Here is a 25,006-nt window from a genome sequence, read left to right on the forward strand (position 1 = left end):
TGGCATGCTGCTGGCTTTCCCATTGACTTTGCTTGTGGGAGGGATAGGTTGCAAATGGCAATTGCATGACCACAGGATCCTGACACTATCATAATTGAGAGCTGGTTGCCAAACATCCAAATCATGATTGCATGACTTTGGGGACTGTGACATCATGACTTTGAACAGTCATTGAATGAGTGGTCTTAACACAAGGACTACCTGTATGCCATATAATCAATCCATTGTATGTGATGAAGTCATCCTTAAAAGTCAGGTTAATTTGATAAAAGGCTTTGTATGCTTTCTGTACTGATTCTAATATTAGCAGAAGTATCATATGAAGGACTGGACTGAATGTTCTTCAGTTCATTTTATTCTCAGATACACACAGTTAAGCATGTTAGGTTGAGTGATAATAACTGGCTCCACATCACCTTATGAGCTTAATGCTCTATTAAGGACTTCTACCAGAGTTTCTTTAGTGCCAGTTCAAGAGTGCTTATTAGTGTCCTTAGGTCAGTGCTACCCAAACCTGAGAAAATTACCCAAGATTGGGAAAAGTGGTTTTTATTTGGATAAATGACAGATGAATCCATTACCCAATCACAATAGGGACATTTAAAGAATAATTTTCAGATAAGCAATAAAAAGGACGTAGTTTTGGGTAAATGAGGGTAAATATTTAGGAAGCACAGTCTCAGGCTATTTAAATTCTAAAAAAAGAAAGTTGTTTTTAATGTGAACCTCAAAGCCAATTAATGTACACATGAAAATAACTTCTAATTACAACATTTAAAAAATCTTTAAAAACATTTTTTTTAAATTACAGAAACGGGCTCGCCAATAACAGCTTCCTGCATTGGCTTAGGAAACTCACTAACTCCTCCTCCAGGACAGACAGGAAAGTTGGTACCAGGATACAATGGTAAACTTGCAAAGTAGAGGCTGTTAAAATACTGCCTCTCTCTGTGTGTGTGAGTGTGTGTGTGTGTGAGAGAGAGAGAGAGAGAAAGAGAGGGGGGGGAGGGGAAGATAATTTTTAGCAATTCCATTCATGACAAAAAGGAACAGGTACAATCTTTAAATCTTAAGAGTTGCTCTTTTGACAATTTAGAACCAAAGCAACTTTGATCTTTTTTTTTTTAACTACTTCAAAATTCCTGTTATCTCCACAATGAAAGAAACCCTGCAAAACACATCTTTATGCAATATATTTATGAAATTGTACCATGGATCAATTGTTTTCTAAAGCTGCAGTAACTGTTTTCATTCTAACATCAAGGCACAACATAGTGTAATGTGGCCTGTTATTGCTTCATCTTTGCTTGGATTCTTTGGAGCAGGGTGTCTAATCCTGGCAACTTTTAAGACTTGTGGACTTCAACTCTCAGAATTCTCCCACCAGCCATGTTGAAGTCCACAAGTCTTAAAGTAGCCAAGGTTGGAGGCCCTTGCTTTAGAGTATCCCAACCCACATAGGTTTTCACATATGACTTTCTGTTCTGTAGTACAAGTACCCAGGAGAATAGCTTATATATTAAAGTGTATGGGGCAGAATGAATAAAAGTAAAAAAATTAACTTATATGCAAACTGCTTCATAGAGATTAAATTGCTTGTGGGCTAGGAAACATATCTAGCTGTGTCATAGCAAGTCAGGCTAGAGCTGCAGATACTTTTGAAGATCTATCTGGGAGAACGAGTTTTGTCGATTATACTGGAATCATAGCAACTGCCCTGCATAAATACATTTCATGATTCAGAAAATCTCTATTGAAATTATCTAGAGTTCAACTACTTTATCAGGAAGACTTTTATGAAGCACGCATAAAAAGGCAATATCTGTTTCTAATTTGAATGACAAGTGAAGAAAGAATAGAACATATGCAATCAAAATTAAAGGAGTAACAGTTTTCATAATGTTGTGATTTAACTTTGAACAGCAAGAGATATTTTCTCTTAAAATAGAATTAAAGTTAAAATTGTAAAATGAAATTATGAAATGTAGTGCAAGCTATTTTAATTAATTCAAAAATAGTTGATTATTTTTTATATAAAGGATGCTTGAAAAGGTATGCTTTAAAATTTTTATATATATATTTCTTATTTTGATAAGATGCATGGTAATGATGAAGCAAATCTAGGAATAAATATTGGCTTGTCAATTTCTATTTCCTCATCTTTCATTATTCTAAAGACTGTAAATTTTGAAAGCAACAATTTTTATTCCATTTAACTTTCTGAAGTTGATTAATATTGAAATATTTCTATTTTAATTAAAATTGAAACTACTGTCTTTGTTTTTATGACTCGTCATGCCTTTTTGTTTTAGTTGTGATTCTGGATGACAACAAGCAACCTGTAAAAGTGAAGACTCTAGGAAACATTGTGGTAAAGTAAGCAATTCATGATTTTCCAAACATTTACAACTAAGCAAAGTAAATTGAGATGGAGGAAATAGAATAGAATAGAATTCTTTATTGGCCAAGTGTGGTTGGACACACAAGGAATTTGTCTTGGTGCAAATACTCTCAGTATACATAAAAGAAAAGATACATTCGTCAAGAATCATAAGGTACAAACAACACTTAATGATAGTCATAGGTTACAATAAGCAATCAAATCATACTAGGAAACAGTCACTATAAATCATAAGGATACAAGCGACAAAGTTACAGTCATACAGTCACAAGTGGGAGGCGATGGGTGATAAGGAGTGATGAGATTAACAGTAATAGTAGTGCAGACTTTGTAATAGTTGAACAGTGTTGTGGGAATTATTTGTTTAGCAGAGTGATGGCTTTCGGGGAAAAACTCTTCTTGTGTCTAGTTGTTCTGATGTGCAGTGCTCTATAGTGTCATTTTGAGGGAAGGAGTTGGAACAGTTTATGTCCGGGATGTGAGGGGTCTGTAAATATTTTCACAGCCCTCTTTTTTACTCGTGCAGTATACAGAAGAAAGGTTGGTAGTAATTGTTTTTTGTTTTGGGAACAAGAATGTATTCAAAATGACTTCTAAATATTATAGGCCAGAATACCTTCCTGCTTATTTATGAACAATGCATTAAGTACAGTCTATAGGACATGCTGCTTTCTATGTGCATTATATATAATTAGCTCAATAATCAAACCAGCTCATTTATTAAATGACAATGAAGAGCTATAAATACCAGTATTTGGTAAATAATCTCAATATAGAATGAGCCATCATTATGATGGAAGCTTCACTGAGAAACCTGTGGATCTTTATATGACTTTTAGCAGATATTGTATACCAATTCCAGATATTTTAAAACACCATCACAAATTCTTACATTTTCCATTTATTATTACCTAAGCACATCTGTTGCAAGTCACCAGATAGAATTCTAACACTTGTTATGTTGTTTTATATATATTGTCTAGACACCTGTTATGTTGTTCTATATATATTGTCTAGACAAGCATAGAGATAGAAGCAAAGAAGAAAATAATAGCTAGAATAAGAATCCATGGCCCAAGAGTTATAAAATTGGATTGATTTACTTGCATAACACTTCATAGTGTGTAGCATTACTCTCAGATGTTTACATTATGAATCACTTTCTGTTGCTATTTTATGTTATAATGTGAAGGTCTTTCTGGATAGATAGTGATTTAAATTTTAATATAGATTGTACTATGAACTCAAATATCATTCTTTTGGGGGGCACATTGGTGGAAATAAATGCCTGATTTTTTTTATGTTTACTTTTTTCCATCTAACTTTCTATACTTGCAACGCCACTGAAAATATAATTTTATTGTTTCTTGAAAGGTTTTTTTTGAGAGGGTTATTTAATAATAAATTATGAAATCATAACACCACTAATGTTGTGGAAAACTCTTGAGGAATATTGAATTCTTTAGACAATCTCATGAGTTTCTCCTGGTAATACATTTTAGGGTATTGTAGCTATAAATTAAATTTATGTATTCTAAATGATAACAATTATTGACAATGTATGAGAATGAAAATCACTGCTATTAACCATGTTTGGATTGCTTCTCTTCTCTTAGCCATTCTATAAGAGATAATTGTTTGTGTGAAATGAGCAAAGACAAATACTCTGTCTTAAGCATGTTGTGGTTGGAGGACCAGAGCTGATAACTGGAAGTTCCTGTGCTCAAAGTTGAGGAAAAAGTAACTATTCTAGCCCTGTATTTAGAAGTATGAGTTTAGAAAAACATATTTCATTATTTTTGAGTTTTCTGTATTAACATATTTTGCAGTTATACAACCCCCAACCCCCTTTTTTTCTTTAAATAAAATATACAACAGGTTGCCCTTGCCACCAGGAGCCTTTTCAGGTCTTTGGAAAAATGAAGAGCTTTATAAAGAATTATATTTCCAAAAATTTCCGGTAAGAAGTGATTAAATATATAATGGTATACATTATTTAAAATAGTATGAATTGCTCTGTATTTTTCCTTTAATTTTGATCAGTGGCTCAAAATTGATCACATCCCTTATACTTGTTGTAAAAATATTTCTCATTTGGCCTTTGAATCCTAAAAGTTTTTCTTAGCTTTATGGAAATGTTTAATTTTCAATCTTTAAACTTGCTGACTGGTTTAATTTTAGTTAAAATATATATCACCTTATATTACAATATTTTACATGCTAAAAAAATCCTCTGAACTCACACACATGTGCACACAGATACATACATATGTGGCATATTTAGGACAGCAAAAGGTTCAGTTATGCCAAATCTGTGTATTTTTCTTCCTCTTCCAAGACTTTATCCAATGGGATCACAAAGAAGATGAACAGCACCCATGGTAAACACTTCTGTATGTTCCATATTGAGTTTATGTGGAAACCACTTTAATGATGTTTCAATCTGTCATCTTCCACGAATAGAACCACGAACTCTAGATTGGAACTTAGAACAAATACCAGGGATCAAACAAGATATTTCTTTGGCAATGCATTGTTTTAGGAGCAATATTGTGTTTAATATTCTGCATCATTTTTCATTTATCTACTTTTCTTCCTAGGGATATTATGATACTATGGATGCAGGTTATATGGATGAAGAAGGCTATTTATATGTCATGTCTCGTGTGGATGATGTGATAAATGTTGCAGGCCATAGAATTTCAGCAGGTGCAATTGAAGAGGTAAACAACCAGGAAAAATGGTACCTTAGTTTCAAATGCAGATAAAAAGTGGAGGGGGATCTGTCTCAAAATTAAGGGGCAAAGATTTTCCTGGTGAGTCTCTTCTTTAGCAAAGTTTTCTCCATGAGGACTTAATGAATGAGTGGAGCAATAGGAGCAGTGCTCCTATCATTACTAGGCTGCTCCTCTACATAGTCACTAAAAGCCATTATGCTGTATTAACTTCTGACAATATTCTAAGCTAGACTACTGCTTTATCTGAGACACTGAAGAAAAAATAAACATTGGCTCCCTGACAGCATTGATTGTAATGCAGGAAAAAGAAACAATTGTTTTTAAGATAGGTAGAGAGGATGCAATATTTAGCCTCGTGAGAGTTTAGTTAAGCACATCACTAAGCTGTCATTCAGTATTCTAAGAAGGCATGGTTTGATTTGAATTCAAGATGAATTAAGGAAAGAAAGCATGATTTGATGCAAGCTGCTTCACAATTTGATACAGAAAAAAAAATCATGCATGGAATGAGGAAGCATTAAATTTCCTTCAGCACTCCACTTAGAAGCAGGCAGTAATGGATGAGAATAGCAAATCTAACCTCTGTGAGGGATATTAATCTGCCAAGGTTTATTGGACCTCACTGTAAATATTTGTTTGAAATATTTCTCCACATCTTTTTAAAGATGAACCAGTAAACATGAGGAAAGGCCAATACAACGCCCATCATTGAGCAGAGCCTATAGAGATTCAGTGAATTAATTTAGAAATTGCTCGAATCCAAATTAAAAATATTTTTAAAACATTAAGATTTTAAAATGAACTCATGCCAGATGTGATATCCAGAAAAACTCAGTGATTTCACCTTTTGGACCAGGTAGTTTTGTTGCTTCTGATCACTTGGCTTTCTAAGGTGCCAGAAAGAATGCCAAAACAAGTTAGCAAATTTGCTTGTCCTGGAAAATATCTCCTCAGCATTGTGGGTAAGTTGGACAGGGCACATTAGCAAGGTTTGCAATTCCTGAGCAGGACTTGGTTGCAGCTTTCATTGCAAGTGGTACAGGCAATACAGAAGTCTTAGCAGTCCATTAACACAAAAAGAACTAAATTTAAGTTTGTGGCCTTGCTTAGCACATTAAAAAAGCTGAGAATTGGGCAAATGAGAGCAGCTCAGACTAAGGTTTGCTTTGCCATCCAAAGGAGCTCTATCAGGGAATTTAACCAAATGAGAAAATAGATTGGTTATATAACCCAGTCCTTGCATTCTCTTTGTGTAGAACTGATATTGCATCATATATTTTCTGTAGCAACTCCAGAGGCATTAGATCATATATAGAAGTTATGAAATCTTTTACAGATAGTCCTCGACTTACAACTATTCATTTAGTGTAGCATTTGAACTTAAACTGAAAAAAGTGATTTATGATCAGTTTTTACATTTACAACTGTTGTAACGTTACCAAGCAGTCAGTGGAGAAAAAATTATTTTAATGACCACATGATTCATTTAACAACTGTGCAAATTTTTTCCCCCTAAAATGGGGCAAAATTCACTTTAACAGCTACCTTGCTTAGTAACTGAAATTTTGAGCTCAATTGTGGTCATAAGTTGAAGACTCCATGTACAAGGCTGCACAGTGCTTTCATCTATGCATTTTGATTGAATGGATTAAAGCAAGTCTCAGTTTTAATTTGTGAATCTGATTTGTTAGAGAGATTTGATCAAAGCTTCAAACTGAAATATCCTTGTGAAGTTTGGAGTGTGATCTAACTCAAAACCGTGCGCCTATTTCACTTAAATTAGACATGTTTCTTCCCCACACAAATGCTTGGAAATTTATTCCTTGCTGTTTAATGAAAAGTTATATTTTATGGTTTTTCCATGCTAATTTCAAATTTAGGAGTTTAAATAATTATTTTAGTGTTGAGGTACAAGTGGAAATGAGCCGTCTACTCATACTGTATGTTGTGACTCCTGCACACTCCTTTTTCTACATATCAGAGCCAGAAGTGGTATTCAGCAGGTTCTGACCAGTTCTGGAGAACCGGTAGCGGAAATTTTGAGTAGTTCGGAGAACTGGCAAATGCCACCTCTGACTGGAGATTTTACAGTATCCTTCCCCTGCCACGCCCACAGAATCAGTAGTAAAGAAATTTGAATTCCATCACTGATCAGAGCCAACACCACATAAATTACCTTATCATAAATTCATTTATAATCACATATGGTTTAACACATATTAACTCCAAATCTCAGTCAAGCATGGCTGGGAAGCATAGAGTTTTTCAGGCTATATATTAAAAAGTTCCCATTAATGTTTGAAAGAGCCACCATATAATATGCAAATTAGTTTCTGTTGCTACAGATTAATGAATGGACTATGACATCTAGATGTTCACATTCTCTGAGTTGGACCTTGAATTTTTGTTGTTTTAAATGAATTCCCGAGCAAATTTCTGCTCAGAATACTCCCACTGTTAAAAAGAACATTCATTTGTAGCCTAATTCTTATGCCTCATCCTAGGCTACTTTCCCCATGTTTCTAAGAGATCTCAAAACTGTGTAGAACAGTTTTTATGGGTTTGTATGCAAATGAGATAACAAAGATGGTCAGTTGCATCTGGCCAAGGGGAATACTTGCTGGTCACAAGCCTCCTATTAATGGAGAGCTCCATCTTATTGTCCATAGACTGCTATTGCTGGACGCACCTTCTCAGATAAGTAATGGACATGCAGTGGACCATGGGTGGACAAAAATATTTGTCTAATATAGTATTTTTATTCTGTCCCCTCTTCAGGCTATTCTCTCCCATATGGCTGTGGCAGACTGTGCTGTTGTTGGCCAAGAGGATCGACTAAAGGGCCATGTTCCTCTCGCATTGTGTGTCCTAAGAAATGGTGAGAACTGTTCGTTTACAAAGTTGGGATTTTGGAATTCTGAGGTGAATGATTGGTTTGAGATTGTTGTCTTGATTTTTGCCTGGGATAGCCGGTGAGAAATAAAATTGTACCCATACAAAGTAATAAAGCCACTTGTGACCCTTGTGTTCTTATATATGCTACTAGGAATTGATATTGAAGAGAAACAACTTTTAGAAGAAATTGTTGCACGAGTTAGAGAAGATATTGGTCCAGTGGCAGCTTTTCGGAAAGTAGTATTTGTGAAACAAATACCAAAAACCCGTTCTGGCAAGATACCACGATCAGCTCTTGCTTCTCTTGTGAATGGGAAGCCATACAAGGTAACTGCCAGTAATAGAATATATAGTTACTAGACAACCTGTGACCCAACATGTCATTGTTTCAGAGATACCCAAATAGACAAACAGAATGACCATGGGTGGACAAAAATTCAGTGAAAGAGGGAGCAACTTATTTATTTGTCATGTCCTACAGAGACTCTGGGCAGTGTACAATTAGATATTAAAAGCATAAAAAAACAGTATGTAAAAATTTAAGTGGCAAGGAATGTAAAAAATTGATTTAAAAAGAGGAGGAGGGCTTTCAGAGCACCAACCAGTCCCACAGCTGCATATTCAACTGTGCACCCCAAGCCATGTTTTTATCCCTTTACAGAAAGCCAAGAAAGCAGATGCCCACTTTATCTCCAGATGGAGAGTCTTACATAGGGTGGGGGCAATGATAGAGAAGACTCTCTTCCTGGACCTCACCAGTTGGAATTCTTCAACTGATGAATCTGCAATACACCTTTCCTGTGGGACAGACTGATGTAATGGGGTAAAAGTTCCATAGTTTACCTTACCCCTCGCCATGTAGGGCTTTAAAGTTTAAAATCATTTTGAATTGAGCCTGGAAGCTGATAGGCACTCAATGCAACTTGTTCAGCAGAAATGTTACTGTGCCATTCTTTGGGTGTCCAGAATTGGTTTCATGGAGGTTCTGGATACTTTTCAAGGGTATTCCTAGGCAGAGCACATTGCAGTAGTCCAGATGGGAGATGACCAGGCATGAGTGATTGAGCAGAGTTCCCTATCCAGGAAAAGACATAACTAGCACACAACACAAATTTGCACAAAGGCCCTCTTAGCCACAATTGCCACCTGTTCTTTGCGTAGGAGTCATGAGTCTTGGAAGACCTCCAGACTACACACCAGGTCTGTCTGGGGTAGTGCGACCCCATCCAAGTCTAAACATGAAAAAATCCTGGATACAGAGGGGCTCCCTTCCCAGAGTCACTGTATCTTACCAGGGTTCAGTTGAAGATTGTTGTCCCACTATCTAGGCTCCTTCTGCCTCCAGGCACTGTGAAAAGACATGCACAGCATCACCACTTTACCTGGAGTGGAGCTGTATAACTGGGAATCATCAGCATACTGGTGATACTTCATCCCATAATGACAGATGATCCTGCCCAGCAAGTTCATGTAGATTTCAAAAAGGAGTGGAGAAAACACCAAACCCTGTGACACCCTAGAGTTGGACCTCTTACTCCCTATCAATGTATAAGAGAGAGGGAGGGAGCCAGGGGATGCAGGTCAGAAATGATACATGTACAAAAAATGCCATGTGGATCAGGGAAGGCATTGCAGGTCAGTGGTATAAGTTGGAAAAGGTGCCTGGAGGTGCATGTGAGAGGCGCTGTGTAGGTTGGGTTGGCCACGTGGTGGGGCAGCATGGGGCAAGAAGAATGCATGGGAGTTGCAGGGATGTGTGAGAAATACTGTGCCAGCAGGATACAGCATTGTGGGGTTGGGAAGGGTGCTTGGAGGTACACAAGAGCTGCCACACAGGAAAGGTGTGTGAGGGGGCAGTGTCTATTGGGAAGGGAACATGGCAGTGCACAGAAAGCACTGCATATTATCAAGGAAGGTGCACGGGAAAGCTTGGAAAAGTCTATGCAAGAGGGGATGCATGGATTGGGAAGGGTGCATGAGGATTCCTTCCTCCTTGTACCTTTCTCCTTTCTTTCTCTTAGCAACAGCCAGGTAAGTGGCTCCTGCTGGATGGAGAAAGGAACAAGATATTGCAAGACTGCCTGGGAAACTGTCACAGAACATTGTAGATGAGGATCATGTGACTGTAACAGCAGTCTGGTATTGCAACAGTAGCAAAGTATAACAGAAGCTGTACAATTTCCTCAAATTTCATTCCCTTAGAAGTCATGGGTCCTTATTTTGGACACATTCTATAACTTGGCTCATCTGAAGTACCTTTAATTGTTGCCCTATGATGCATTGTATTTTCATGGGCAAATACTGACTTATATATGATTTTCATAAAAAACAAAACATTAATTTTAATTTGCCATATTAGGAGTCTGAGTTCTTTATTTTCCCCCTAGATAACTCCAACTATTGAGGATCCTGCTGTGTTTAAACATGTAGAAGAAGTGTTAGAAGGATTAAAATAAGATTTAACAGTCACTAAAATGTAAGGAAGACCTGCATTACTTATTGCATTTTATTATGCCAGAAATACAAGTAAAAATGTTTATTTTATTTCTGTAAATGTGTTACTAAATCTTAGATCACAGTAACAAGTAATATTCAGTTGGCAATGTAAATTTTACAATGAGCTACTTAGATGATTTTAATTTTTATTGTAATTAGAATTTCATGAGCAAATATTTATAATGCACACGTTCTTTTTTTATTTTTTATTTTATTTTATTTTTATTTTTATTTTGTTTTATTTTGTTTTATTTTTTTTTATTTTTTTATTTTTTTCTATTTTTTATTGTTTTTTTTATATAAAATTTTTATTGGTTTTTAAAACAAACATAAAGAAACAAAACATAAAAACATCAAGTCATCTTCCCTATATGTACATACAGTGTGCCGGTTGGTTTACAAATTGTTTTGTGCTTCCATTTCATAGTCTTCAATTATAATTACATTGTATATAATCTCATATTTTCAATCAAACATTAAATACATTAATATCATTATTAATCAATTATTTGACTATACTTTTATTCATTCATGTTTTACAAAATGATCATATTTTACTTAATTTGTTTTGTCAATTCATATTATCATCCCAGATCTATCCTAGAATCATTTTGTAGATATAATAAGAAATGAATACATCTTTATATATTTATTATTTTCTAAAAGTCTACATATTTCATTACTATATTTTATTGTCTAACCATTGATAGAATAGATCCCAAATTTTATAAAATTGTTTATCATCTTGTTCTCTAATTTCAAATGTCAATCTACTCATTTCAGCACATTCCAATATTTTCTTAATGATTTCCTCCTGTGATGGTATTTTCTCATTTTTCCAGTTTTTAGCAAATACAATCCTAGGCGCTGTTAATACATTTACAATCAGGTATTTCAATTCTTTACTATATATTTCAGGTAAAATTCCCAATAAAAATATCTCTGGTTTCAAATCTATATGTTTTTTTGTCATTTTTTCTAACGACGTGTAGATTTTAGTCCAGTATTTTTTAGCATCCGCACACATCCACCACATATGGTAATATGAGCCAGGTGTCTGATGACATTTCCAACATTTTTCGGATTTATTCTTGAACATTCTTGCTATTCTTGTCAGGGGAAAATGCCACCTGTAAAATATCTTATACAAATTTTCTTTATATGCTGTTGACATTGTCATTTTATAATTTTGAGACCACAATTTTTGCCATTTCTCTAGATCAATCCCATATCCAAAATTCTTCCCCCAAGCAATCATAGTTTCTTTAACTTGTTGTTCTTCTAATTTAATTTCTAATAAATATCCATACAATTTTTTAATCACTTTTTCATCAGTACCTGTCAAAATCTTATCTAAGTCAGTCAGTTTGTCATAGAAACCTTCTGTTTTAGAATCTTTATCATACCTTGAATGTATTTGCGCATATGAAAACCAATTCATCTTTATGCCTTGTTCCTCTAGTTTTTGTATAGATTTAAGTTCACCCTTTTCATTCAATATTTCACCATATCTAACTGTTTGTTCCTTTTTGTATATTATAGGATAAGAAAATGCTTCAATAGTCGATAGCCAGACTGGAATTTTCAAATAACATTGTCTTTTAATCTTCTCCCAGTTTAACCACAGAGACTCCCATATATAATGTCTTCTAAAGTACCCCTGTGTTTTAGTTCCTTTATACCATAAAAAAGCATGCCACCCCAACAACAGATCATGTCCTTCTAATATCAACAATCTAGCATTTCTTAATGTTATCCATTCCTTAACCCACATCAAATTTGTAGCTTGGTAATACAACTCCCAATTAGGCAAACCAAATCCTCCTCTTATTCTAGCATCTTGCAAAAGTTTTAACTTTATTCTCACTTTCTTACCTTGCCATATATATTTCAACACAATTTTATTTAAATCTTCAAAGTAGTCTTTCCCAAGCCTAATTGGAATTGTTTGAAACAAATATAAAATTCTGGGTAATATATTCATCTTGATTGTTGATATTCTCCCTATTAATGACAGTTGTAAATTTTCCCATTTCGCCAAATCTAGCGCTATCTGCTGTTTAAGTTTGATATAATTTTTCTCTTTTAGTGTACTGCATCTTGCTGTCAAATATATCCCCAAATACTTGATCTTATTCGTGACCTGAATTTTCAATAGGTCTGCCAGTTCTTCCTTTTGTCTTGATAGCATATTCTTTGTCAAGATCTTTGTCTTATCTTTATTTATTTTCAAACCAGCCACCTTTCCATATGTCTCTGTCTTTTCTATCAATTTTGGTGCTGTTTCTAGAGGGTCTTCTAAGATGAAAACCACATCATCTGCAAATGCTTGCAGCTTAAATTCTTCCTTTTTGATTTTCATTCCTTTTATATTCTTTTCATCTCTAATATTTCTGTTTAGCACTTCCAAAGTTAACACAAACAACAAAGGTGATAGTGGGCACCCTTGTCTTGTTCCTTTTCTTATATCGATAGAATCTGTCAGTTCTCCCTCTATCATTACCTTTGCCGTCTGTTTATGATATATAACTTCTATTGCTTGAGTAAATTTTCTAGCAAAGCCCATCTGTTCCAGCAGTAAACAACATGAATCACCAATTCACATTATCAAATGCCTTCTGTGTATCTAGAAATATCAGAGCCATTTGTTTTTCAGGATGCGCCTCGTAGTATTCCAAAGTGTCCAAGATTACTCTCATATTGTCTTTAATTTGTCTCTTTGGCAGAAATCCATTTTGATCAGGATGGATAAAATTATTTAAGTATTTTTTAAGTCTTTCTGCCAATATTGAAGCAAAGATTTTATAATCTGCATTTAATAGAGAAATAGGTCTATAGTTCTTGATTTGTAATGGATCGGTCTCTTCTTTTGGAATAAGTGTGATATAAGCTTCTGACCATGATTTAGGTATCCTCTTTAACATAACTTCATTCATAACTTGTAGCAATGGAAAGTTCAATGATTCTTGTAATGTTTTGTAAAATTCTGCCGGAAGTCCATCTGGGCCTGGTACCTTTCCATTATTTTGCTTCTTAAGTGCTTCAGTTAACTCCATCATCGTTATATTGCTTTCTAACATTGTTTCAGTCTCTTTAGGTATTTGGAGTAAATTAGCATTCTGTAAATACTGTTTAACTCTTTCCTCATCAATATTCTCGTGCGTATAGTTTCCCATAATAATCTCGAATGATTTCCTTCTTCTCTTTACTACCATAGCAAACTTGGCCTTGGTCATCTATTAATTGCAATATTTTCCTTGATTCTTTTTTCTTTCTCAATTTATATGCTAACCATCTACCTGGTTTATTTGCCTCTTCAAAGTAGTTCTGTTTAGCACCTCTAATTTTTTTTGCTGATTCTTCTTTTTCTATTAAACCCATTTTATGTTTAGTTATATCCATTTTTAATTTAATGTCCTTTTTCTGTGGCATTTTCTGTAGCTCTTTTTCAAGTACTTTATACTCATCTTCTAATGTCTTAGAGGCTAATCTTTTCATGGTATTTCTTTTCCTTGTATAGTCTATTATCAAGCCTCTGGCATATGCCTTCATTGTATCCCATACATTCTGGATTGATGTATCTTCTTTTTTGTTTTCTCTAAAGAAAAAGGCCAGTTCTTTCTCCATCCACTGTGTGAAGTCTTTTTCCTTTAAAATAGTATTATTTAACGTCCATCTAGATCTTCTTTGTCCTTTCCATTTAATTGTCATTGGATTATGATCTGCCCAAGTACTTGTTTCAATATTTATTTCTTGAATATTAGTGAACAATTCTGTTGACATCCATATCATATCTATTCTGGACCATGATAAGTGTCTATTTGAGTAGAAGGTGTATTGTTTAGTTTTAGCATTTCTTTCTCTCCATGTATCTTTTAAGTTTATTTCATCTACCATTAAAAAAAAAGATTTAGGGAGAGTCTTTCCATTTTGTTTTATTGTTTCCTGTGCTGTATAGTCCAGTTTATTGTCTACAATCCCATTAAAATCTCCCATCATAACTATATTAACATAGTCCAGTTCAATTATTTTCATGTGTAATTTTTTATAGAATTCTTCTTGATTGTCATTCGGGGCATAAATTGCAATCAGGAGTGTTTTCGTATTATTGTCCATTATTTCCACCATTAATATTCTTCCATCGTCATCAGTATAAATCAGTTTCGCTGAAATGGTCTCTTTAATATATAAAACCACTCCTCTTTTGTTACATTGTGTCAAGGAAGTGAATATAAGCGGAGCTGGTGTCGCGACGATACGGCATGCGATCCCGGAGGTCTGAGATCACTGCCGATATCTTTGCTCCTGGACAGTCCAAGTGGATCTAAACCATCCTGAAGAGACGGTGAATGTAAAGAGCGCATCCTGTCGATCCCAGGGATATCGCAAAGTCCCTGGTAGATCCAGGAGAAGCTCTTTTTGCCAGCGGCAAAGAGGCAGCCATTAAAGCTGCTGAAGTTGGGACAGCTCCGAAACGAAAGAGAACAGAGAGAGTGTGCCGGTTTGGTGAGAACTTTTTCTATTCTGAGATCTGAAAGGACACCCTAAGGAAAAGAAAGAATCTGTAAAAGTTTTGACAGAAGTGATTAAGCGGCGATTTTAAACAGGAATGTCAAAGTAATATTTTTATTTTTTTTCTCATTGCTGGATTTTCTACACATGATCTTATATTTTGAAACTGGACTAGTTTTTTTCTCTCTTCTTTTTATCTATTCTTTTCTCCTTTTTGATTTTATAATATTCTAAGCTTGAGACTCCCTTTTAGTTATTTTTAAAAAAATATCTTTTCCTTTTTTTAAATTAATTCTTATTATATTTTGCTTGGAAAAGGAGGGGGAAAGTGAAAGCTAAAGAAACTTTGCAACACTGCCAACTAGAGGCTTGGAAATATTCTATTTCTCTCTTGACCAGACAAAGCTGAGAAAGAACTGAAACTTTGTTTCAAGGACATTGCCTGTTTGATAAGATAGAGGGGAAGAGCATGGAAGAGTATTATTGCAGGTGCTCTTCTGGGTTTCTATCAACAGCTGGACTCTGGTGTTGAAGTTTAGGAAAAGAAAAGGTGATAAGTCTTTGGAGAAGAGAGTTATAACAAGAGCCTTGGATAATTAAACAAAGTGCAGTGTGCTCTTTTTATTCTTTCTAAGCTGTGCTACCCCTCCTCATCAGTCTACTTTTTTTTGTAATAGCTATTTGGATTTTTGGCTCTCTGGAACTTGTCTTTGTTTTTGTTTTTTCTTGTCTTTGGAAGTTAAATTTCTACGCCTGCTTTTTATTTTAAAGGAAAAGCTTTAGTATTAACGTTTCCCTTCCTTTTCTTTTTAAGGGAGTAGCCTTTTTTCTGTCTCTCTCCCTTCCTGGTATTTTTGTCTTTCCATCCACCTTCCATATTGGTTTTTCTTTTTTCTTTTGGCTTATTTTTATACATCCTTTTATATTTGAGACCTCTTAATTGGATTAAGGTGTTGAAGAACCTGAAGAAATTTTCTTTTCCTTTTTTAGCCTTTTTCTTCACTTTTTCGTCTTTTTTAGGATTTTACAACTTTTTCTTTTTTGTGTGTGTTTATGGTGTGTTTATGGTCTTTTCCTTCATTTTTGATTTTTTACTGCCATCTAACTAACCGATTGGATTAAGGTATACAAGAACCTGAAGAAATTTTCTCTTCTTTTTTATTATTATTACTATTTGGCTTGTTTTTTCCTACTATTTTTATTTGGAACTGCAATTGGTTATTCTACAATTGGATTAAGGTTTAGAAGAACCTGAAGATTTTGAATTGCTCAAAATGAGTAGGAAATTAACAGCTCCTGGTTCTTCAACTTCTACTTCTTTCTCTCCACCATCTGGAGGACAACGTTCAATACAGACAATGTTAAGGCAAGAAAAAGAACAAGAAAAAGTGACCCTGCAGATGATTATGCAAGGAATTCAAAACATTCAAACAAGATCAGAGAATATTGAAAAGAGAATAGAGAACATTGAACAAAGAACAGGGAAAACCTATGAAAAAGTGGAGAACACCCAACAAATGATGATGAAGTATGATGAGAGACTCCAAAAAATTGAAGAAGATAAACAAAGAGACAAGAAGATTGGAGACATTGATAGATTAATTGTGGTTGAACAAGATAAAAGTGGTATGCTGAGATGGGAGATGGACAGATCAGAATTTTATCTTAGATTCCAAAACATAGAAGAAGAAAAAGGACAAAATCTAGCTGAGATAATGATAGAAATATTGGCTGAAGCTCTGGAAATAACTGAAGAGAAGATGATGGATGGAATAGATGAGGTTTATCAAGTTTTCACAAGATATGCGATGAGAAATAGCTTACCAAGAGAAGTTCACATCAGATTTACAAAGAAAGCCATTAAAACGCAAATACCGCAAGTGGCAAGAGTCAAAACATTGAAATACAAAGGAGATTGTGGTCTTGAAATAAGTACCCAGAAGAGTGAGAGAGATGAGAAGAGAATACCGATTTTTGACCAAATTGCTACTTTAAAAAGAGGTGAATTATAGATGGCTGATTCCAGAAGGTTTAATGTTCACATGGCAAGATCAAGAGATATAGAATTGATTCAATTGAGAAAGCTGAATCATTTTACACAGAATTTTTCAGAGGGGAGGAAGAGGCAGAAAAAGAAATTTCACTAATTGAATTCCAAGAGGACTCCAAAACGACGACTGAAAAAGAAGAAGGTGCAGTAGGTGGAAAGGAGGAAGCCAAAGAACAACGTGAACCAAGATCCACGAGAGCTGTCAAACCTAACTACAAAATATAACCATGGAAGAGAAAAAATTGATTACAATTAATATAAATGGACTTAACTCAGCCATTAAAAGAAGGAAAACCTTTCATAAATTAGAGAAATTAAAATGTGATATAATCTGCCTGCAAGAAGTACATATTAAAAAACAATATGAACAATTGTTGATACAGCCAAAATTAATGCACACTTTCTTAAATACAGTGCAGCAGATGACATAATTTAAATCTTGTTAAAATTGTGTTGGTTTCTTTCAATGCCAGGATGAAATTTAATCTTAGTTCTTAAAAGTTTGCTTGTCTGAAACACCCATACTTATTATATTGAAGTTTTTAAAGTAGCTCAACATTGGTAGCTACAATTTGTTATAATTTTAACATACAGATTTAAACTATGAGTAATTAGGTAAAGAAAATGATTGCTAACAAGACTTAATGATTGAGGTATTAGCAAAATCCTGTAATTCAGGCCTACCAGTGGCTACTGAATTAACTGAGACTGTCCCTTAGTCATCTGAAGTCTTCATTTTCGGCTAAGGACAGGATACAATGAATGCAAATGTTTCTGGGCTATGGTAAAAACTCAGTTGAAGCTACTTGGGTAGAGATAAGCTACTTTATTTTTCATAAATACTGGCAAACCCCATAATCCTTACTGACAAATTGTACAGGTAGACCTCACCTTATGACCACAATTGAGCCCAAAATTTATGTTGCTAAGTGAAACTTTTGTTAAGTGAGTTTTGCCCCATTTTGTGACCTTTCTTGTCACAGTTGTTAAATGAACCATTGCAGTTGTTAAGTTAGTAACATGGTTGTTATGTGTATCTGGCTTCCCTGTTGACTTTGTCAGGTTGTAAAAGCTGATCACATGACCCCTGGAAACTGCAAATGTCACAAATATGAACCAGCTAATAAGCATCTGAATTTTGATCATGTGACCACGAGGATGCTGCAATGGTCGCAACTGTGAAAAATGATCATAAGTCACTTTTTTCAGTACCGTTGTAAATTTGATTGGTCACTAAATGAACTGTTGTTAAGTCAAGGGTTACCTATATTCCTATCTCCCACTGTCCTTTTCCACGGTAACTTTCTCATTCGGTTCTAATTTATGCAACTAGGTAACTTGACAGAGAAGTTGGGGAACATAAAGTGCCAGGAAGAATTGGGCTGTTCTTTGTGAATGTTCTTTGTGAGTGCTGAACCAGCCCAATTGATTTTTAAAAAAGATTGTGTAATCTGACTTATGACGTTACATGGTAGAACCCTTTAGGACAGTGGTGTTAAACTCATGTCGTCATGGTGCATTATGTGACGTATCAGGACTTTCCCCCACTTTACTAAACCGGGCATGGGTGTGGCCAGCATGTGATACATTTGGTCCGTGGGCTGGGAATTTGGCAGCCCTGCTTTATGAAATCCTTTAGTGTCAGCCTGTGAAGTTATTTCAGACAAGAAAACCAAAACAAGAATACTAATACGTTATCTATATTGTAGGCTTACAGTAACAGAATCTTGCAAGCCTGAAAATGTTCTCCCCCCTTGGCCTACTTTTATATTTCATAGAATTAGGGAGAGTCAATTTTGAGATGCTTTCTGCGCCCTCCATTCCTGCTTTGGACTCAGATTTCTCTTGTCAGACCATTGTCTGGACTGTTCCTCCTCCTCTCTCTCAAAGTTATTCTCATAGCCCATTATGGTGATTGTGGCTGTATAGTATGCCACAAGCGATGAATATAAGTTTAAGGAAGAAAAAAAATCTCATAATCAGAATGGCCAGATATTCAAGGTAAATAACAATTTGTAGCCATATAACAATTCTCAGTTAGGAACCAAGCCAAAAAGGATTATATAGTTCAGAAATATTGCCCCCTGGTGTTAAACATTGAGAGATGTAGTCTCTAAAATTGTGCCACGTTTTCTAAAATACCCAAATTGTTTTAAAACACCGTTATACCTTTTTATAAACAGGTATTTGGGGCTATAACCATTTGGCAGTCATGGGAATAATCATCTTTCATGTTTGATCACCCTACAATCACAGGGTTGTTACCCATAATGTGATAATTAATTTGGGTAAGGCTCTTTTCTTATGAGAGCAGGTGGCCAGGGAGAATATTTAATGTAGTTGAAGCATTAAGTTACTATAATACCTGAAAGCATTTTCTTGGGCTTACCTGCACCCCTACCTGTAGCCTGAAATGTGAAAGGCAGAGAAATACCACAAAAGTGTTCGTTTGGGAAGGAGGGTCAAGCACCATATCCCTCTATGAGTAATTTGTTGGGGCCTTTCATGTAATGAGGGTATTTGGGAGGGGATGAAAATAGTTTTTCTCTTTCATTCTGACATCCTCTTTTACTTTACCCTTGTCTTACTTAGAAAGGTGCTAGAAAACAGAAGGCATTCATGAATTGTCTGTTTTCTTACAAAGAATTTTGAAATTAAGGGAAGAGCTGTGATACTCATTGAGGGTTGTTCAACCTGCTTGTATGGTAGTCAGTAAAAACGTTTAATTGAAAATAAATTTAAATCTTTTGTCTATTATCCTATCTCTCCCCCTCCTTTAATCTAGCATGTGCTGAGAACTCTTGCAGTCAAATTTTAATTCTCTGTGGAATGAGTCCAGTTGCTTTCAATGGCAGTCACTGATTAATACAATACAATTTAGACTGCAATCTAAGGAATCCCCCTTTGATTAAAAGGAAAGGCCAAATTTCTTATGTGTTAAGCAAAGATGGGTTTGGACAAGGCAGTTGTGGGCAAGTACAGTAATCATTTTTGGGGGGTTGGGAGGGGGTAGTGGGATGAGTTTTAATCCAAAGGCTACCTGGTCTCTGGCTTCCTATACAGACTCCACCAATATTTTTTCTTAGGAAATAATGCTTTTTCGTCTGCTCTTCGCCCAGCAGCCTAATAACGCAGAGTACTGAATTGTATTTACTGACAGGGGCAAAAAGAGCAAGCCACAGGAAAAAAATGCAATTCACAAAACACTTGGAACAGAAGTGTAGAATGATCTGTAGCTCGGTATATGTATTTTCTGTCCAGAAGATGTTCAGCTGGAAAAGACATAGTAGTGTACTGAAAAGAAACATTTTGCAATATAACTAAATTGAGTTGAAATTGGTGTATTTCATATTACTGTGTGCAAATCACTTTAAATTCAGATACTTTTGAGTAAATCAAATTACTCAATTTTAAAACATTGTATTTCCAATATGAAACTAATATTTTGAACATTTTAGATGATTATTGATCTCCGATACAATAATTGAGACGGTATACTGTGATATGTAATAATCATTTTGAACTCCCAACAACTGCTTCATACTCAAAATGGGGTCTTTCAAATTTCCAAATCATTGGAATGGGAAAAATTCTGTACTTTAATAACCTGATAAATAAGAATGTCCTGATTATATTTGTCGCTTAAACAATGTCTTTAAAACTTAAGGTTGAAACCATGATGTATGCAACTCTACTACAGACAGAATGCATAAAAGAGCACTGATTTTATTTTATTGACAAGGGGGAGAGAAAAAATTCGTTCACCGTAACTGAAATCTATTTAAAATTTTAAAAATGCAGTAAAACAAATGCACGTGCAGATGTTTTGCAGATAAGCCTGCTGAAGGACAGGACTTAAGCTACAATAAGATCAATCAGGCAGCAAGATTATTAGCAAATAGAGTAGGTAAATTACATTATTAAATAGTTCTTACTTTGAAACTTCCAATATAACAAAGGGCAAACATCAATAACACCATCAAATAAAACCACAGCAGGTAATATTTTCTCCTCTAAACTTCTATACAGTATATAATAACTGTTTTGTCTTTCAGTTATTTCCTCTGATAAAGTTGACTTCAGTGAAGTCTCAGCAAGGCCACTTTTGAATGAAAGCCTAACATTAGACAAGCAGCTGTTCCAATATCCTATTATAATGAAGACATGGAGGGTATTGTTATACAACTGAAACATTGAAAATCAGATTTGTTTAAGGCCAATTTTAGCTAGTATGTGAAGAATTTTGAAAAAAAAATACTAGCAAAGCTAGCTGCTTCTTGGTAATTGCTTCTTCGTAGCCATTGAGGAAAATGTCTCTTGTTTTCCATAATTGGTTTTGATTTTTGCAGTTTTTCTTCATGTTGGTTTTAGAAAAAAAGAGCAGTCACAGTGCTTTTTTACAATTTTGTATGCATTTCTGTGTATATTTGTATATGCATATGAGCGTTCTGTTTTGCCTTTATAGGTTCATTTTTGGCTCAAGTTTCATGTTTAAATCTTTTACCTCTTGATCATTAGAGGCAAGAATTCACTTTAAATAGTGTTTTATATATACATATATATTGAAAAAGTAGGAACAAGATGAAGCATCTAATAACTTTTGCTATCCAATATTCAATTGACTTTGCTACAATTCAAAATTGTAAAAAATAGTGGAATGAAAAGATACAAACAGTATACCTGACAATGTATTTGTCAAGTGTTTGCACTAAGACCCCATGTACCACATATTTTTTTTAAAAAAATCATATTTATATCCATTTACATGACACATATTAAAAGAAATTCACCATAAATACATATAATTCTAGTATATTACAATAAAACAGATGGAACACATTTCAAAATGAATCCCCCCCTTTTGATAAAAGCATTATTTCTGCACACTGTCCAAATTCGTCATGATGTATATTTTTAAAAATTAGTAATTATTAATTAAACTACATAAGATGTGCAATCTGGACAATATTTTTGCCACATACTATTCAGTCATTTCAGTGGAGCTTGTGACCAACTTCTGTTTCAACTCCACAGAAAAGATTAAAAAATTGTGTGACAGTAGTATTTGGCAGGTTGCACATTACAATTAAATATGTAAAAAGATCACCACACATTTTAGTTTGATAAACATTTATATTTTCTTCCCTATTACCCTGTTCTTGGAATAAAAAGCTTCTTAAGATGGTGGTAGTGCACTTCAGGTAAAATAGAAGAAAGAGGTGGCATCTAGAAGTAAGGAAAATAGTTCATTTAATAATAACATTTACACTGATATAGATTCTTTTACAGTAATAATCTCTAGGTAACAATTGTAAAATAAACCTTAGTTGAGAGTGGAAAAGAGGTAAGGCAGGGAGAAGATGGGATCAGTAAAAAATACATGATAGAAGATTCACTGGTTGCATTTAAACTCATCTCTGAGAATAGCTAAAATAGCTTGAAATCTTGTAATTTTCTATTTGAATGTGTGTTTCAAACCTAATCTTAGAATAACATGAAGTAGAGATGTTCATACTGTATATTAAGGATGCAGATACAGTTAGATTATCTGGAAAAAAATTCAGTAAAACCAATGGAGTTTATTTATTAAAACAGTTATATAGGATTATATTTCTGTGTATTATTTTTTCTTTTAAACACCCACTACCTTATTTTGAAAAAAAATTAAGGAAAATTGTTTTCTTTTGCGAGAGTACAAATTTATTTTAATGAATAGCATGTTTTAATAAAAATACTAAGGTTGCTGTTCTCTAGTGGGAAGATTATAATGTTTAAGAAGTATTTTAGAACATATATGTATTTTGGAAGATGATGTTTTCATGATCATAGGATTTGTCTAGTCATTGCTAGAAAAGTATCATCATTGTAATGAACACAGATGCTACTGCACTGGATTGTGAGTGACATCACAATTTGAACAGTAGTAATTGTAAATTACATGGATAAATGTTCATTTTTGCCTACACTTTCCAAACTAATTATTTTTTATAAAAAATTTTATAGCAAATCAAGTTTTTTATTCCCCAACCCCATGCCATACTATTTACTGTGAACAGCATCTAGCTGCAGGGGTCAATATCAGGCAGGAATAGAGTAGCTTAACCTGAAATGTTACAGCCAGTGGTGGGATTCAAATAATTTAACAACCAGTTCACCCAGGGTCAGGCTGGTTGTTGTGGGAGGTGTGGCCCATCCCTCCTCCAGCTCTGCCACACGTGGGACAAGCCTCCCATGATAGGCAACCTGACCCTGGGTGAACTGGTTGTTAATTAAACCCCCTTGCTATCAAAGTGGATCCTGGGTGCTGCATTGCAGTGGAGAAACAGGCAACGGAGTGGCCAGGACAAGGGAAGGAGAAGGAGCAGGGAGAAGAAAGAGAGAAAGTGATCTTCTCCTTCCCTTACGCCGGCTGCTCCGTTGCCCATTTATCCATTGCAGTGCAGTGCAGTGCAGTGCAGTGCCCAAGATCCACTTTGATAGCGGGGTGGTCGGTAATTTAACAACCAGTTTGCCTGAACTGGTGTGAACCGGATGAATCCCACCACTGGTTACAATCCAGGTCACAGGTTTGCCAGCATTGCTGAAATGCATAAGCCTCCAGCAGTAGCCTAAAGTATTCTTGTTATTTCTTTTCCATAAAGAATGCCATGTATTTTTGTCTGAATACTCACTTTACTTCAGAGCTCTTTTTCATGCTAGCTATGTCAACATGAATATGTGCGAACTGTAGAATTGTCTAACCTCTGCAACCGAGATGAAGCAACTGCAAATAGAGATCCAATAATATTAATAATATTAAGAAACTTGAAAGAAGGTGAAAACATCATTAATAGAGGTTTTTCTAATATAATAAGTTGCTGTGAGTTATTTTATTTTATCTTTAAGCTTATTTAGTTCCAATTGCTTAGTTTCCTCTTTTTGTCTTTTGCCTAAAATGATGTTATTTCATCATAAATATTAACAAACGTAAGTATTTGCTTCCATGATACATAAATAAATCAGACAATATATTTCATATCACTCTTTGAATGGAAGGCAGGTAGGGTATATTTGTTCTACTTTTTATCTGTAGGCTAAATGTTGAAGTAGAGTTTATGTTTATGTTCATATGTCCAGATTGCATAGCACATTTCTAAATGAACTCCAAACCTGAATATATAATCAGAATTTTTATTTAATACCTTGTGTGACCTATAGACATCCAGTGGAACTGGAGACAGGGAAAACAGTCCACCTGTGTCGGGTGGGAAAGCTCACTTGGGATTTCCAATAATGCATTAATCCAATAATGAAACAATTCAGCATTGGATAATGTACTTTAATTTAGGAATTAAAGCATTAATAATATTTAATCAGCATCTGAAACCCTTAATTTTTGGTGAAGTGTCTTGAATGGGAGACTTATATTGTTTTCTTGTATTCGCACATATCTTGCATGCTTTCTTCACAATGGATATTGCTAATAAGCTAATAATAATTAATAATAAACATTTTACAAGCATTACAATGTTTTAATAATTTAAAACATTATTTGAAAACTTAACTCCATTTTCTCATTTCCTTTTCCCTGCCTCTCGAAAATGCATTTCTTTTACTCTCTATTAGCTATGAAATAGATGTAATTGATTTGAATATTTTATATTAAATGTAACTAACAGTCATGCAAAGTTGGAATATTCATTTTGAAAGTAGGTGTTAATTGGCTTACCGTCAGTTGCCATTTTTCGTGACTGTCCTGATGTTGTAGTTAACCTAAACCCAGCTGGCAGTGTTTCTGAAGAGCCAGGCATCATGCTGATTCCATGAACTTCACGTGGAGGAAATTGTCTTCGCCAGGAAGAGCCACGCCTAAAATTCTTGTCATCGCTCTGCAACATACAATATTGAATTTTAGTAAAGCTGAAATCTTTTCCT

The 25,006-nt window shown here is 34.7% G+C and overlaps 2 protein-coding genes across 5 annotated transcripts in view; one reads left to right on the forward strand and one right to left on the reverse strand.

Moving 5' to 3' along the window:
* The window catches only part of ACSS3 (acyl-CoA synthetase short chain family member 3), a 138,439-nt gene that overhangs the window by 43,799 nt on the left and 69,634 nt on the right, over positions 1–25,006 (forward strand). Inside the window, exons 10-17 of one of the 4 annotated variants that reach the window (XM_026667686.2) lie at positions 812–907; positions 2,313–2,376; positions 4,280–4,361; positions 5,002–5,124; positions 7,918–8,017; positions 8,186–8,361; positions 10,422–10,510; positions 20,212–24,877. In XM_026667686.2, the coding sequence (XP_026523471.2) occupies positions 812–907; positions 2,313–2,376; positions 4,280–4,361; positions 5,002–5,124; positions 7,918–8,017; positions 8,186–8,361; positions 10,422–10,490 (710 nt within the window). In that variant the 3' untranslated portion in view covers positions 10,491–10,510; positions 20,212–24,877. The other 3 variants (XM_026667687.2, XM_087968035.1, XM_087968036.1) reach the window with 3 other exon arrangements.
* Positions 20,803–25,006, reverse strand: part of PPFIA2 (PPFI scaffold protein A2) — a 209,810-nt gene continuing 205,606 nt past the window's right edge. Inside the window, exons 31-33 of the mRNA XM_087968038.1 lie at positions 24,801–24,960; positions 23,764–23,855; positions 20,803–22,318 (exon numbers count right to left, since the gene is read on the reverse strand). Coding sequence (XP_087824164.1) covers positions 23,797–23,855; positions 24,801–24,960 — 219 coding nt within the window. The 3' untranslated portion in view covers positions 20,803–22,318; positions 23,764–23,796. The remainder of the gene's footprint in view (positions 22,319–23,763; positions 23,856–24,800; positions 24,961–25,006) is intronic.

Source organism: Notechis scutatus, chromosome 6 (genome assembly GCF_049901735.1).
Source record: "Notechis scutatus isolate UNSWTSFEM ecotype Mainland chromosome 6, rNotScu1.2, whole genome shotgun sequence".
Classification (NCBI taxonomy): Eukaryota; Metazoa; Chordata; class Lepidosauria; order Squamata; family Elapidae; genus Notechis; species Notechis scutatus.